General features: G+C 39.4%; 1 protein-coding gene across 1 annotated transcript; it reads right to left on the minus strand.

The window, feature by feature from the left end:
- Positions 1-1,423: 1,423 nt before the first annotated feature.
- Positions 1,424-17,330, minus strand: LOC126252106 (uncharacterized). The gene is made up of 2 exons (XM_049952968.1): positions 17,215-17,330; positions 1,424-2,381 (listed from the first exon to the last, which is right to left on the minus strand). Exons 1-2 carry the CDS (start codon positions 17,254-17,256, stop codon positions 2,070-2,072), a joined length of 354 nt encoding a protein of 117 aa, XP_049808925.1. The 5' UTR covers positions 17,257-17,330; the 3' UTR covers positions 1,424-2,069.
- Between the last annotated feature and the right edge of the window lie 395 nt (positions 17,331-17,725).

Consider the following 17,725-nt stretch of genomic DNA (forward strand, 5'->3'; position numbering starts at 1 on the left):
CCTAAAGTATGGCCTGACATGCCCTCTGTTATTAGTGCTATTGACCAAATTTGTGCTTGTCCTTCTTAGGAATAATTTCAGACACAAAATATTTAAGGTTAAAAAGCAAACAAAACTACATTTTTCGCACTAACAATTGTTCAATACAAACTTGTTTCCACTTTATTTGGCTTCATTAGGTGGCAAATGTCTAGCATGTCCTATTGACATTTGTCAGTTGTCACCTGATGATGATCTACAAAGCCAAAAACCAAAACCAAACCATTACAAACACATATTAGTAGAAAAAAGTTGTTTCATTGCAACTTAAATATGAAATTAATTTCTCAATAAATGGCAGAAAAACTATTAATATCTGCTGTGTCTTCCATTAATTACAAATACCTGCAGAAGGTGCCACACACCAGGTGATGTCCAGTGTAGTGCCATCATATGGTATGATCAGTTGCCACATAGATGGTGCACATAACAGGAACTACATTATGCTCCTGCCACAAGACTTATAACGAGTATGATCCACACAGCAATAGTTATGTCTGCCATCATAGAGGGCACTGATACCAGGGACTACTTGCTTCCTCTGCCAATTAGTTTGTAGATGGAGATTCTTCTCCCATTCACAGATAAATGAAGATCCACAGCTGCACTCAATCAGTTGTTGCAGATCAGTTGTTGCTGACCAGTTTAAGTTGCTGAACAATTAACTACAGTTGCCACAGTCATAGCCCAACAGCTATCTACAAGTGATCATTGGCTGGTCAGTGGTGATTGTCAATGTGTTTGTCATAAATTGAAACTCAACTATAAACTGTGTAAGAGTGGTCCAGTCTTAACAATTATTAGATTAGTTAGCCAACAATCACTGAGTGACATTAGACCAGTGTTTAGAAATTATACTACATTGATAAACCTTATCATTACAAGAAAGATGAGTATTTATGATGTATATGCTTATTATAAATGATTGTTATATTTGTTACTTGCGGTGCTGCCAACATTAGTTGTGTTCTAGTTTACTACTGACCTGGAAGAGTTTAGCTGTTAGTGTGCAAGCATGCTATCTAGAAAAGAGCAACTAATTTTCTGTGGTAAGGGGTTCACTTCCCGCTACCTTTGTGGTGGGCAAGGAACTTATTTGGTGAATATAACAATATCATACGCAACAGATGTACATTAAATGGAATACACAATCAGATACGCATACATGCAACTTTATGGATTGTGACACTTGTTAAAAACAGCTTAATAGACTAGAAACAGGTTATTGTACTTACATTATGCAAATTATCAAACTGATTTCGAAATAGATAACAAAATAAAATATTTTAATGGAAAATTATTTAACACAGACATATTTAAAATGACAAACTTTGCAAATACATAAACGCGTAACACAGATCTATTCATTTGCTTTCCACTTCACTATCTTTGCTGCTGCAGGGTGGTAAAAAATCTGATATCCCTGAAAGAATTTTGAGATTAACACACAATATTCAGACATGTGGACTTTGAGAGAAAAACATGGAGAATGATATAATTATTTTGCCTTTAGAGTCTTTCCGTCTCAACTTCTTGAAGATGTTTATTCTCACTGAAATACACACAGTTATAAATGGCACTAAAAGTATGAACTTGTTCTATACATCATCCTTGTACATAAGCTCATTAGCAGCAGTTTAACATACAAGAGTGAAATTTACAAAAACATGAACTGTTACAGAATGATACAGAAGCCACTCCACTGCAGGGTTAAGTAGAATGTCATGACATTTCCACAGGCTGGTGTTAGGCAGTAGCAGCACACACTGCTCTTGATACATGGCTGTCTCCTCTATCTGAAAGTGCTACCTCCTGTTGGTCGAACTTAGCCACTGTGCACCTCTATGGGTTGATTGAATAACATGTTCTGCTGGCACTCCATGTCCTGCTGAAGCTTGGCAGATGTCGAGATGCAGGTGCTATTGAGGTGGTAACCATGAGTTACCACAGTCCCCTCCTCTTGTTGGGGTGTCTGTAAGTCTGTACCACCCAAGTGTCCCTCCTCTATAGCATGGGATGGTGCTCGGTGCTCAGGATGGCAATGTCCATGTCTTCCATGGCACTGCATGTGGGTGGCCTCTGAGCCACATATCATTCCCTGTTGGCTTGTGCAGAAGAATGGGGCTGAAAGTGACCCAGATGGTGGTGGCATCACTGTGGACAGATACCCACAGGTGGGAAATGGCCACTGGCTGTGCCAAAGCTGGAATCAGGTCCAAGGAGTCATCTGGGGGCTTGGGGTGGGAGACAGCTCTGGCAGAATCAGCAGTTGCCATCCGTTTATCAGCTCCAGCTGCTCTGTATGGCCATCCATGCCCAGGCTCTGATGAAATTGCAGATGGCTGGAAATAAGAACAGAGGACAGTGTGCAAGGTCTAGTATCGTATGGAGGCAGAATCACTGGTAGGGCCATCGAGGGCTAAGTTGAGGAAGGAGGAGCAGATGCGGGAAAAGCAGACAATCTTGAAGGCATGCGAGGAGGTAGCAGCTGCGGAGCCTCCACTCAGGGGTGGAGTTGACTGCAGTGATTGGTCACCACTGAGCCTTCCATCTGGAATATGAAGATGTACCAACTACACTGGTTGCGGATGACTGCTGCATTCCAATGCTCTTGGTGACCAAACACATGAGCCCAGACTGAAATCCCAAGCATGTGTCGCATTGTTGAGGGGTCCAGGAAGACCTTTATGTGTGGAGAAGTGGACTCAGCACTGAGCATGGATGGCAATTATGCAGTAGCTCCACTGGCCTCTTCTCACTGTTGGACTTGGATGTGTAGGATCTAAGAGAGAGTATGAAAGCCTCATCCTTGGAGGCATGACAAACATACTTCATCATTTGTGTCTTAGAAGTGCAGATGAGGTGTTCTGTCTCCCCATTCAACTGAGGATGGAATGGAGTGCATGAACGTAATGAATACTATGGTGTGGACAAAAGAAGTGAAAAGTCAGAGAGATGAATTGTGGACCATTGGCAGTTACTATGGTGGATGTCAGGCCTTCCATGGAGAATATCTGAGTGAGACCCAACATAATTTCCACTACTGTGGTTCAGTAGGAGTTGATAATGTATGGAAACTGGGAGTAAGAATCAATGATCATCAACCGATAAGCATCCAAGGAGCCGGCAAAGTTGACATGAACATGCTCCCAAGGTTGTGATGGCTCAGTCCATGGTGAATAACATTGTCTGATTTAGAGCAAGCAGTGATTAAATGTTCAGTCCTGCAATTAATTATGACCCAGAAGACATGGTGGCAAGCCAGCATCTTCATGCTTGAGACATCCCAATGATCCTGATGCAGAAGACGAAGAATGTCATGTTGGGGATATTTTGGAATGACCACCTGAGTAACAGAGTTTTCTGTGAGCAACACTATACCACCGTCAATGGATGTGAGTCTATGCCTTAACAGGAAAGAAATGCAGATGAGGTCCAATGCACAAGCTGAAGGTTGCTCTGGCCTCCTTTCTGAATATGCCGTTGCTGCTTCAGGTCCCAGAGATAACAAACACAACTTCATCATAAGTATGGTGACAACTGGCAAGGTCTATATGTCATAGTAGGTCCCAGCTATGCTGTTCATGACAGGCTGGGCCTTGCATTTAAATACCATGCCCAGCACAGAATTTCCAGAACAGTCATGTTTTTGTGTTGCTGGGAAACTTCTGGAGTGGAGGTTTACAACTGGGATCTGGCTGTTGTTAATGTGGCAGTCAGTCAAATTGCCAAAGCTCCCTGAAGACTGTTCTACTTCCAGATTGTTAGCTCTCGAGTGTGGCAGTACTGAAATGTGGGTGTCTGCTGAATTGCTGAACTGGCAGCTGAGACTCTGGCTGCCATCTGGTTACAGTTTTGAGCCACTTTCCATGCTGACAGAACTTTAGGCTGTTACATTTCCTCCCTCCTTAGATCAATCCAGACCACCAGATTACTGATTAAGAGACTGGGTGCAACAGAGATATTGATTTTTCCCTCATCATTTCTACACTCTACATTCTACTGCATGCGCCAGAGTGAAACATTATTTCATAGCTTTTCCTCCTTGTTTGTCCTTCTTTCCTTTTTGTATTATATTATGTATACTGTGTCATTCTTGACATGCTGAATCATAGTTTCTTGGTCCATCTTTGTTTTCCCCCTTTTTCACAACTTAACTTCATTCACTGTGCCGAATCACTTCTTCACTGGTGCCTACAAGACTATTCTGCAACCAAAGGTTGAAGGAAAGTAAAGGTGAGATTTGGGTGACCTCATGTCTGAGCTGGCGGTACACAATATTTACTGTTATCAGAATTTCATTGGTAGCTGATGCATTAGTTACTATGCTGGTGAGTTAGTGGCAGTGTTCACTCCAACATATTTTCACATAATCATGTAAGTGCTCTGTCCTCACATGACAATTTTGTGCTGCTATTGTCTGGTCCATGGAAGTAAGAAGGGTCTTATAAGCATGTCACTTAAGTACGTTAAGGTAGGTCTGGTAAGTAGATTAAAGAGCAATTGATATTTGGGACAGTAGGTCTGCTGATGGTGCCAGGAAACCAGAAAGTGGGACTTAAAATGCCACATTATGTACTATTTATCAGCAATCCCTGCCCCTCCAGTTCTTTTAACTGTGCACAATTGAAACAACCTTGTTCATAGCACGCGCAAACAACTACTGGTTTTTGTATTGAGAATAGCCAGCATGAGCCTCTGGTTTGAAAGAACTCAGTTTTACTAATAACTTACCTGGGGCACCGAGTCATATGCTTTTTGGAGTGAAACAGTATGTGCTTGACAGTGTGACTCTGGGACTGTCTGTATTCACTCTGTGGGGCAGTGAATTGCCTGGTTGTGCACTCCAGCAATTCCTCAGTTGAGATTAGTACTTCCTCACCCCACTCATCATCTTAAATGATTGAACTCATCTGTTGTTGTGGTCTTCAGTCCTGAGACTGGTTTGATGCAGCTCTCCATGCTACTCTATCCTGTGCAAGCTTCTTCATCTCCCAGTACCTACTGCAACCTACATCCTTCTGAATCTGCTTAGTGTATTCATCTCTTGGTCTCCCTCTACGATTTTTACCCTCCACGCTGCCCTCCAATACTAAATTGGTGATCCCTTGATGCCTCAGAACATGTCCTACCAACCGATCCCGTCTTCTGGTCAAGTTGTGCCACAAACTTCTCTTCTCCCCAATCCTATTCAGTACTTCCTCATTAGTTATGTGATCTACCCATCTAATCTTCAGCATTCTTCTGTAGCACCACATTTCAAAAGCTTCTATTCTCTTCTTGTCCAAACTATTTATCGTCCATGTTTCACTTCCATACATGGCTACACTCCATACAAATACTTTCAGAAATGACTTCCTGACACTTAAATCTATACTCGATGTTAACAAATTTCTCTTCTTCAGAAACACTTTCCTTGCCATTGCCAGTCTACATTTTATATCCTCTCTACTTCGACCATCATCAGTTATTTTGCTCCCCAAATAGCAAAACTCCTTTACTACTTTAAGTGTCTCATTTCCTAATCTAATTCCATCAGTATCACCCGACTTAATTCGACTACATTCCATTATCCTCGTTTCGCTTTTGTTGATGTTCATCTTATACCTTCCTTTCAAGACATTGTCCATTCCGTTCAACTGCTCTTCCAGGTCTTTTGCTGTCTCTGACAGAATTACAATGTCATCGGCGAACCTTAAAGTTTTTATTTCTTCTCCATGGATTTTAATACCTACTCCGAATTTTTCTTTTGTTTCCTTTACTGCTTGCTCAATATACAGATTGAATAACATCGGGGAGAGGCTACAACCCTGTCTTACTCCCTTCCCAACCACTGCTTCCCTTTCATGTCCCTCGACTCTTATAACTGCCATCTGGTTTCTGTACAAATTGTAAATAGCCTTTCACTCCCTGTATTTTACCCCTGCCACCTTTAGAATTTGAAAGAGAGTATTCCAGTCAACATTGTCAAAAGCTTTCTCTAAGTCTACAAATGGTAGAAACGTAGGTTTGCCTTTTCTTAATCTTTCTTCTAAGATAAGTCGTAAGGTCAGTATTGCCTCACGTGGTCCAGTGTTTCTACGGAATCCAAACTGATCTTCCCCGAGGTTGGCTTCTATTAGCTTTTCCATTCGTCTGTAAAGAATTCGTGTTAGTATTTTGCAGCTGTGACTTATTAAACTGATGGTTCAGTAATTTTCACATCTGTCAACACCTGCTTTCTTTGGGATTGGAATTATTATATTATTCTTGAAGTCTGAGGGTATTTCGCCTGTTTCATACATCTTGCTCACCAGATGGTAGAGTTTTGTCAGGACTGGCTCTCCCAAGGCCGTCAGTAGTTCCAATGGAACTCATCTAGAAAACATAATTTATAAAGAATTTCCAGCCTTAAAGTTAAAAGCCAAAGTCTAATCAAAAACTGGCATCTACTTCCTGCTGCAAACTGCACAACTACTTTTACACAAATTACGTATTTAACAGAACAACAATCATGCTTCACCATGGAACATCACTGTCTTCCTTCTAACACTAGGGATCTCTTGACACTGCAAATAAAATTTTACCTGAAAATTCCTTTAACCTACTAGCTAAACATAAGTGTTTTCTGTGAGACTGTCTCATAAAAGCAATACAAACATAAACACATCCACAACATATGCTCAAAAATATTCCCAGTGACTAATTAGAAGACACAAAAAATTAGCTCAGAAGGTCACCTCGTGATCTGAAGGTGTATGAATGTGTTGGAACAATAGCAGGTACATCCTGCTTTGCTTGCCTAGTTCTACCTTCCCCCTTCAAAAGGAGCTGTCAGTAATTTAGGCGGTCCCTGAAATGGATGAATTGTTCCCATATACATGACTGTGCTTTGGATTGAAAGTTGTAGTTTGACATTAACTGGTGATGTCATCTTGATAACTTGCTAAGGTCTTTGATAACGTGAAATGAGCTTTCTAGTTTTTCCTTTCTGCATATAAGGGTTAGTTAACATTACTCACTGCCCAACATGGTACGTCAGCAATTTTGCCTTTTTGTTGTGGTTGCCTTCCTATCTTTATGTCTTCATCTTTTTAACCTGTTGATAGGTTTTATCTTTTGCCAAAATTTCAAAAAGAGGATAGATATATCCTCTCTGGGGTAAGTTGGCATAATTCAACCTGTTGATAGGTTTTATCCTTTTACCAAAATTTCAAATAGAGGATACATCCTCTCTAGGGTAGGTTGGCACAATTAAAAAGTGCAGGGCATTTTGTTGGCCAGAAACAGCCTCGAAGGGGAATAGAGTGGAGTTTACATGATTTTAGAGGTGTATGTGCCCCTGATGAATTGTAGGAGGGTGTCCCAGTTACTGTGGTCACTATTTATGCAACAACTTAATATTTTACCCACTGTCCTGTGGACTTCTCTGCAATTTACTTGTGGGTGTAATCCACTAATTCATAACCTTTTTAGGTAGAATAGCAGAGATTGAAAATACCACTTCAGTTGTAAATTACTTTATTTTCACATGACTGGTTTTGGACTGTTATAAGCCTATCCTCAGGTGTCATAGCTGTGCTGTGCTCCCCGAGTGCCGTGTGTACCAGGGGCTGTGTGCTGCCTATGAGTGCGGAACAGAAAGTAAAGTTTCACAGAACTCCAGATTTCGAAGCAGTGTTTGAGGTAAGGAAAGGATTATTAAGCACAGGGCCTGTCCTTGCTTTTTCTGACTACTGAAACAGTTTCATTTGTCATGTGAGTTGAGCAACCATGCTGTAGGCTGTTTCTTAAGTCAAGAGATACATGGGAAAGAACACCAAGTAGCATATACTTCTAAACAACTCTAGAAGCATATGCTACTTGGTGTTCTTTCCCATCTAGCTCTTGACTTAAAAAACAGCCTATAACATGGTTCTCAAGCCACATATACAATAGAAACTGTTTCAGTAGTCAGGAAAAGCAAGGACAGGACCTGTGGTTAATAATCCTTTCCTTACCTCAAACACTGCTCCAAAATCTGGAGTTCTGTGAAACTTTACTCCCTGTTCCGCAGTCATAGGCAGCACACTGCACCTGGTACATGCAGCGCTTGGGGACCACAGCACAACTACGACACTTGAGGATGGGCTTATAACAGTCCGAAACCAGTCATGTGAAAATAAAGTAATTTACAACTGAAGCGGTATTTTCAACCTTTGCTATAATACTCAGTTGCGGATGTTCTGCCAACAGAATTGTTTATGCAGAATAGTTGACATAACTGCTCCAATAACTTCAATGTACAATTATTGCCTTATTCAGTTACTACAGTCTCTTGCTTTTCGAATCTCAATAATTGTGATTAACCATTGCCTATGTTACAGTTTCTGCCTGTGGACTTGATACAGAGATCATGACCAAGCAAGGTGAGAAATGATCAATTACAGTTAACACACATCAATTCCCTCCTAGAGTTCATGCTATGGGGCCATAGATGTCTAGTCCAGTCATTTGGAATGGTCCATCCACCTCAGGTAACCTTTGTAATGTGATTCACCGATAATTCATCTTGGCTCTTTGAGCACAAGGAATACAATTATTTACATAACACTCTATATTTTGTTTCCTTGTTGCAACCAAAAATTTGCCACATGTAGTCCTATGTGCTGTGTCGTCCAAGATGTCCTGCTGATATGGAATTGTGACGTACCTCAATACTTCATTTCGAAAACTTACCAGTACAATTATGTGTAGGCCATAATGTGTTTGCTTGTACAGGATTCTGCCATCAGAGCCAAATTGCTTGCCTCAGGAACTGCTGACAGACTGGGTCAGCAGTATCTGCTCAGTGCTATTCTTCTACACTGAGCGTAGTACTTTCTATGGTGTGTACTTTTGGCTCAATCCATCTGCATTCCCATGAGATTTTTCTGGGTGGTGTACAATGTCAAAATCAAATTAGCTTAGCCATAAAGGCCAGCAGGTCAAACAATTGCTTGGTTCTTTTAGCCCCAGAGGGCATTTTAGCATAGCAGATCCATTATGATATTAAAACGTTTCCCATTCAGATAACAACAGAAATAGGTAATGCCAGAAATCAGTGCAAGCATTTTTTTGTTTCAATAGCTGAATGTTTTTCCTCCACTTTATTGAGTTATCAAGAAGTGTGTGATACTTGGTGTTCTTTCCTATCTAGCTCTTGACTTAAAAAACAGCCTATAGCATGGTTGTTCAAGTTACATGACAAGAAACCTCCAAGATAAGTAACATTAAATCTCTAACAGTGCTTCACCAAAACATTCAGAGTATAAAAAGCAAAGTGCAACAGCTAGAAGTTGAGTTACAATCCTTAGACAGTCCAGTTATCTGCATCACAGAGCACTGGTGCAAAGTCAATGAAATTCAATACATAAATTTGCCCTCATATGTACTAGCTTGTTCTTATTGCAGAAACTCAATGAAAGGTGGAGGATCATGTATTTTTGTTAAGAGTGGTATTTCATTTAAAGTCAGGAATGATATTATCCTACTAAGTGTAGACAAGCATTTTGAAGTGTCAGCAGTAGAGATACCAGCTGTAGATATGCCCAAAAACTAATTGTACTATGTGTATACCGTTCTCCCAGTGGTGATTTAGAAACATTCTTTTCAAAACTTATGCAAAGCCTAGAACAAGTGTCATCCCTGAAAAGTAATATACTCTTGTGTGGTGACTTAAACATTAACACAGCTAAGGCAGATGAAACCAGTAACACTTTTCTGAATATTCTGAATAGTTTTGGCATGTCCTCTTTAGTTAATTGTGCAACAAGAATAACCAAACACTCAACATCTACCATTGACCATGTAGCTACAGATATAGGTGGGGAAAACTGTGTCATAACTGTCAAAAATCTTGGACTATCAGATCATTTATGCCAAATCATAAAAGTAAAAGCTTCTGTAGAAAAACCAGTAAACCTCCACATGTTTAAAAGAGTCTACTCAGACGCAGCAATACAAAAATTTTGCTTACAATTAAGACATGAAAGATGGGAAGAAGTATTTTCAGAAAATAATGTGAATCAGAAATTCTCCAAATTCATGTCAGAGTTTAAGATAATATTCGAAGAAGCCTTCCCCAAAGCACTAAGTTCTACTGGAACATCCACCAAAAATAAGTGGATTACCACAGGAATTAGAAAATCTGCCCAAACTTTTAAATACCTAAACTCTATAAAAAACAACAACAGTGATCCAGATTTTCTTCATTACTACAGAAACTACAAAAAAATCTATAGGAAGGTGCTCAATGTTGCAAAAAAAAAGGCCAATGATAGACTAATAAATCTAGCTAAAAATAAAAGTAAAGCTACATGGACTATAGTGAAACAAGAGACAGGAACAGCAACACATAGGCAAATAAACACCCAAATCAGGAACAAAGAAAACCTAACAAGTACCCCAAAAGAACTAGCAAACTTTGTTAATTCTTACTTTAGTAGTATAGCTACAAAGTTACAGGAAAATTTTTCAAAATCTCATAATCCACGAACACGGGAATATACATCAAATTCAATGGTATTGCTACCCACTACTGAGGAAGAAGTATGTAATGTGGTAAGGAAATTAAAGAGCAAAAATTCAGCAGGTTTAGATGAAATTCCAATGTCTGTGCTGAAAAAATGCATAAATAGTATCAAAGCCCCCCTAACCAATATCATAAATGAATCTTTCAAAGCCGGTTGTTTCCCTGATTATCTGAAACATGCAAAAATTTTACCTTTACACAAAAAAGATGATGTAGAAAACATTGAGAACTACAGGCCAATTGCCCTACTGTCATCACTTTCCAAAATAATAGAGTCCACAATGAAGAACAGACTTATGAGCTATCTAAACAAATACAACCTTCTTTCAAATGACCAATTTGGTTTCAGACCAGGCAGAGATACAGAAATGGCAATAGCACATTTCACTAAAGTGGTTCTAGAAGCACTGGATGAAGGCAACTATGTATCTGGCATATTCCTTGACCTGTCAAAGGCCTTTGATACAGTTGACCACCAGAATCTATTACTTAAGTTAGAAGCACTAGGAGTAAGAGGGGTAATCAACAAATGGTTCCATTCATACCTAAAAAATAGAGTACAGTGGGTAGAGATCTCGCATGTCTCCAGTAGATCAAAGTTCGTAGAAAAACACCTGTCAGATCCACAACATATTAATATTGGGGTCCCTCAGGGAAGTGTGCTGGGTCCGGTGTTGTTCTTGATTTATATAAATGACTTTCCACAATATATCCGACATGGAGAGAAGATATTGTTTGCCGATGACAGCAATATTATAATCACCAGTGAGACATCAGCACAAATGTTGGAAAATTGTAATGAATCACTGAAAGATGTCTACAAATGGTCTACAGAGAATAAAGTGACCTTAAATATTAAGAAAACAAATAGCATACGCTTTAGAATAAACAGAAAAAACAGTCCCCTAAAGTTAAAGCTACATAACACCTCTGTAGACGAAGTGCCCACCACAAAATTCCTAGGGTTGCATATTGACAGCCAGCTTAGGTGGAGTGAACATGTCAAAAAACTCACAAAAAAGATATCTACAACGTGTTACGCACTTAGAGTTCTCTCCTCAGTATGCAGCGATGAATGTCTAAGAACTGTATATTTTAGCTATGTACATTCAGTCATAAGCTATGGGATAATTTTCTGGGGAAATAATGTACTCAACTTACAAACAGTTTTTAAAGTGCAGAAGAGAGCAGTGAGAATTATAACTAAAAGCAGTAAGTGGGCTCACTGCAGAGAACTATTCAAAATACTTGGTATTCTAACTGTTCCCTGTTTATTTATGTTCCACACTATAGTATATATAAAGAAAAATATAGTGAATTATAGTACAAACAGCATTTTACACAGCTATAGCACAAGAACAAGCCACTGCCTTCATCTAGATAGGAGAAACAAGCATAAGACCCAAAAAAGTTTCTTGTATCAGGGTGTAAAATTGTATAACAAGCTGCCACAGGAAATCAAAGAAATTAACAGCATGTACTGTTTCAGAAAAACTCTTAAACTGTATTTTCAGGAACACTGTTTTTACACAGTAAGTGAATATCTAAATGTTTGAATGTAATTTAAGTGACATAATGACATTGTATTGTATATTCTGTAAATGTATAACAAGCTGCACAGGACATCAAAGAAATTAACAACATGTACTTTACAGAAAACCCTTAAACTATATTTTCAGGAACACTGTTTCTAAACAATAAGTGAATATTTAATTGTTTGAATGTAATTTAAGTGATAAATGTCATTGTATTCGTATACTCTGTAAATGCATATAAAAGTGTCAATGTATCTGCAAAAATCACTGTATCCAAACTGACAACATCCATACATTGCAAAATGTCTACGGATGGCTAATCAAATAAATAAATAAATAAATAAATAGAAACTGTTTCAGCAGTCAGCAAAAGCAAGGACAGGACCTGTGGTTAATAATCCTTTCCTTACCTCAAACGCTGCTTTAAAATCTGCAGTTCTGTGAAACTTTACTCCCTTTCTTAACAAATGAGTCAAGGCTCTTGCTCCCTCTCCAAATTTTGGAATGTATCTTCTACAAAAATTCATGATCCTTATACACAACTGAAATTCCTTTACTATAGTTACGGTTTGTAAATCCGTCATGGCTTGTACCATTTGTGTTTTTGTTTGTACACTGCCTTGCCCAATAATGTGGCCTAAATAGTGCATCTCCTGTAATACAAAAGACACTTTTCTTTCATACCACAAGCAATCATTCACATACCTGTTGTAGATGTACCATGTGCTACTGGATGCCCTTGGTGAAAACAGTGATATTGTCCAGGTAAATCATGCATTGTTTTTGTTTCAGAACTTGTAGTACTTCATCTAACAAGTGTCAGATATTGGCCAGTGCATTTTTCAGACCGAATAGCATGTGATGATACTGGCAATGACCAAATGGAATCGAAAACACTCTTTACGTTGGTATTTTGGTGCAACATCTAATTCGTGGAATCCATTTCAGAAATCCATGTTGGTAAAATAATCGCATTGCCAAGGATTATCTAAGGCCTCCATAACTCTCAGCATGCGGTATCCATCAATTGTTGTTTGCTGGCTTAAATACCTATAGTCACAGCAAAATCTATAAGCCTTCTTATCATCTGAGAAATTTCTTTGATATGATGATTTTCAGTACTGACCAGGGACTGGCTCTTTCTTCTATAATTCTGTCCTGAAGCTGTAGATAAGTAAACTCCTCCATTACTGGTTGTAGAAGATGCAGTATCCAATATGATTTCCTGTATACAGACAGCTTGTTCACACTAGGAATTCTATGCTGGATTATTGGCAACGCTGGCAATGGTCCAAGCACGGTAAATAACTCTGCATATTCCTCCAATAATCTCTCCATGTTTACTGTATCACCTCTTCTCAGATGCAACACCTTTCCCCTTACTGAGATGAAATCGACCGACTCTCCTGACTTCATGTACTTTACGCCAAAATCCATAGTGTACGCGTCTTTTTCTAACGCTTGTAAGTTAGTTGTCAGTACATCTTTTGATTGTCTAACCTCTTCCGACCAAAAATTGACAGGCTCACCCGGCTTCTGTCAGTTTCCTGCACAAAAAGTAAACTATGTCATATGAAACATTGTGTCTGATTGACTTCCTCATTCTCTGAAAAGGGTTCTACTACACTCTAAGTATTAATTGGCAGATCAACTCATACACTCATCCAAAGTAGCCTTCCTGAACCTGATGGTACTGTGTCCTGTGAGTCAAATCTAAGAGACCATGCCATGCAATTTAATTGGCCTACCCATCATCTCAGGTGTTCCATGCGACATTTCGAGACTTTCAGCAGTAAAACCGAGGCGAAATGGTGTCCCAGTCAGCTCTATTACATACTCTGATGGATCGACTTTGACATGGTGTTTAACTAGGATATCTAGCCCAAAAATACGTTGAGCTTATGCCTAAACCAGTAGAATTTTCACAGACACCCAAAGGTCTCTCCTCTGCACCCAGGAACCCAACAATGTGAACAAAGTGAACACTGTTACCACCAACAACACTAAGATTACAGCGGGATGGGTTCAAATTCATGGCACCAAATACACCCTGGCTAGCCACAGATAATTGTGATCCTGTACCTAACAAAAACATACGCAATCTTCTCTTTACATAGCCGTATGGACAAACGTCTGCCACTGACTTTGCACAGGTGTGTGGGAGTTTTGTGCAGCCCCATTTAATGGAAGTGCGCGAGTGCTACCCTGATTCCATATTTCACGTCCCTGATGAGAGTTTGCGCTGAATGAGACTCGGGCAGCCACATCTGTAACAAATGATGTCTGGATTAAAAATTATTCGCTTCTCCATCGGCCTAGTGCCACAGTTGCCTTTGCTTTGTCCCTGTCAAGGTTTTCAGGAATTCTATGCACACTTTTCGTAACATTTCAGGCGGTAGGCTCCGTAAAACGAGTCAAGTGCCGATTGTTCTGTTTCCTGCTGAATGATGTTATTGGCACTATCATCATTCATCAATTTATGTATATTAATGTTGACTTTTCTGAGGTGGTCTGCAAAATCTTGTAGCGATTCTTCTTGTTTTTGTACTATTTCATTAACCCATTATGTCCCGAATTAGTTTTTTCGAAAAAAAAAAAAATACGAAAAATGTTCGTAACCATAACTAGAGAGATGCCTGTAGCTAAAAACTATCAATACTTTTCTTTTCACACTTCTCACTTTCTCCCAACAATGCGTTGCCATATGGAAACGCGGTGTCAACAGAGGAAAATAATACTCCAACGCATTTCCATTCCATACTAGCTTTCATTGCGTACAGATATGAGAAATTTCATTATTTGCATGGAATATGAAAATACAATAATATTTTACATGTGTTTAGTAGGCTACCTTTTTTAAATTTTTAAATGGTAATTTTGAAAACATTTTATGTATCGTCCAGTTTCACACTTTGGACATACAGTTCGACCTATTATGGAGTAGTTTTCACCAGCATATCTCCTTTTCTTCTCAGTTGGAACTGGCCAGTGGTTAAGTCCATAGTAACGTAGATTTTCATAAGGTGTATCTTGTAATGCACGGTTGCGTCCTGGGCCTTTGGATTTTTCTCCATCGTGATTGCAGTAGTAGATGGCAATGTGGCGGCAAAATTGTAAGTGAGATATGGTAGGACGGGCAATTCTATGTAGCTGCCATGCAATATGCACGCACACATCAACCAACAATGTAAAGAGGCAACTCCACTATTTTTTACCACTATTCCCGATTCGATAAAGGTTTACATTCTGGTCCATTCGGTCTGCGCCTCCACTTGATCTATTGTATTCTTTGATAACACATGGCCAGCTGACACTGATTTTCTTTTTCTGTTCTCTGGAATAACGCTGCACCAATGAGACAGAATTCTTTCCATATGATGTTGATGCAACATTTACAACAGCATTATCTAACCATTTGGTGACAATTATACCAGTATCTTCCATTTTGATAGAAGTAACATATCCTTTTGGTCTTTTCTTTAGAACTGCTTTGCTTTCAAGTGGGCAGTTTCTCGGAATTCTGTTCTCACGGATAGTTCCTGTTCCAGAGAAACCACGAGATTTCAGTTCCGCTAACAATGGAAATCCAGTAAATAAATTATCAAAGTAAAATGAGTATGGGAGCTGCTGGACATCTGTTTCAAACTCATCAATCATTGTCACAAGTGGAGCTGCCGATTTTCCAAATCATTCTTCATACTCTTGAGCTGTTCGTGGATTTTTACACTGACACATTTCGAAATTTTTTAGGTAACCTGCTTGTGTGCATAAAGACCAAACCTTGTATCCGAATCGCAGTGGTTTTCCCTTTATAAACTGCTTACAGCCATGACGTCCGAAGTACGCTATCATACTTTCATCATATGAAAGATTCTGCTCGGGATGGAAGTATTTTAGCATATTTGCCTTCAGATCACCTGTAATTTTATCCCCCTCATTTCATTTTTACTGACTGTCCTCAAAGTGAAGAAACTGCAGTATCTGTTGAAAGCAGTTTCTTCGCATAGCGTTTGAGACCATTTCATTCTTTGGATCACCATCATTGCTCCAAAATGATCGTACACGTGGATGATAGTTGTATCCAGTTACAAGTAAACTGCCAATAAAGACTTTCAACTCTCCCACAGTAAAAATGGAAATGAATGTACAGCATTGTGGGCCAGTCGCCGAAGGCAAGATAATCCCTCGTATACGACAAGGTAAAAGTTACTTTTGAATTATTTATTTATTCAATGCAATAATGATGCCTATTGGAGACTCTTGTTGAAACATATACCTTTATTTTAGTATTGTCGTTTTCAAAAAAATTGTATTTTAAAAGTAGTTTTATGGTATATTGTAGTTTTGTTGCCATACAGTGCTTTTCCCTATTGTTGACATTAATATTTTACGGTTTCATTTACAACTGAAGCTTGATTGCAATATATGGATAACATTCTCTCTGTATTCGACGCCACATTGGGCGACTTGTGTGTCGGAGATGGGGATGAAATGATGATGAGGACAACACATCACCACAGTCGCTGAGTGGAGAAGATCTCCTGCCCCAGCCGGGAATCGAACCCGGGCCCCTTGGCGTGGTATTCTGCTGCACTGACCACTCGGCTAATGGGGGCAGACTCTTCCAAGGTAATGTTTGTATTAGGCTTCCGAAGAAATAAAGCATACTTCCCTGACTCATCACAAGTATGTTGTAATAGAGTGTCATCAAAAAATTTCTCAATTGTTCATTGGGTGGCATTCCAAAACAATCCTGGTAGTTAGCGGGAGTAAAATCTACAGTAATTGGTTTATCGTCTTCCACCCATTTGAAATCTGCGTTCTTGTTGAATGATAGAATTGTATATGTAGACCTCGTTGACTGAACACGTTGTAACTTCACTGAAGGCTTGCAAGATTGTTTGTTCATAATATCTTCATTATTAGTACTCACAGTTTGTTGAGAACATTCTAAAACTTCAGCCAAACTCTTGTCATCTATTCCAGTTTCTGCTTCCACGTTTTGCTGTGATTTCATTTGTTCAATAGTCTCAATAGTGCTGCCACTTTTCATAACTATTTAACAATTATCTTTTAACTGTCCACGGCACACATTATCTGGTAACCCACCTTCTTCATCTTCCTCGTCATCTTCTTCGCTAACAGCTCCATCTTCTGTTTCAGGAGGGTGTACACTACTGGCCATTAAAATTGCTGCACCACTAAGAAGACGTGTTACAGACGCGAAATTTAACCGACAGGAAGAAGATGCTGTGATATGCAAATTATTAGCTTTTCAGAGCATTCACACAAGGCTGGCGTCGGTGGCGACACCTACAATGTGCTGACATGAGGAAAGTTTCCAACCGATTTCTCATACACAAACAGCAGTTGACCGGCGTTGCCTGGTGAAACGTTCTTGTGATGTCTCGTGTAAGGACGAGAAATGCGTACCATCACGTTTCCGACTTTGATAAAGGTCGGATTGTAGCCTATCGCGATTGCGATTTATCGTATCGCGACATTGCTGCTAGCGTTGGTCGAGATCCAATGAATATTAGCAGAATATGGAATCGGTGGGTTCAGGAGATTATTACGGAACACCGCGCTGGATCCCAACGGCCTCGTATGACTAGCAGTC

The sequence above is a fragment of the Schistocerca nitens genome, chromosome 4 (assembly GCF_023898315.1).
Source record: "Schistocerca nitens isolate TAMUIC-IGC-003100 chromosome 4, iqSchNite1.1, whole genome shotgun sequence".
In the NCBI taxonomy this organism is placed as follows: Eukaryota; Metazoa; Arthropoda; class Insecta; order Orthoptera; family Acrididae; genus Schistocerca; species Schistocerca nitens.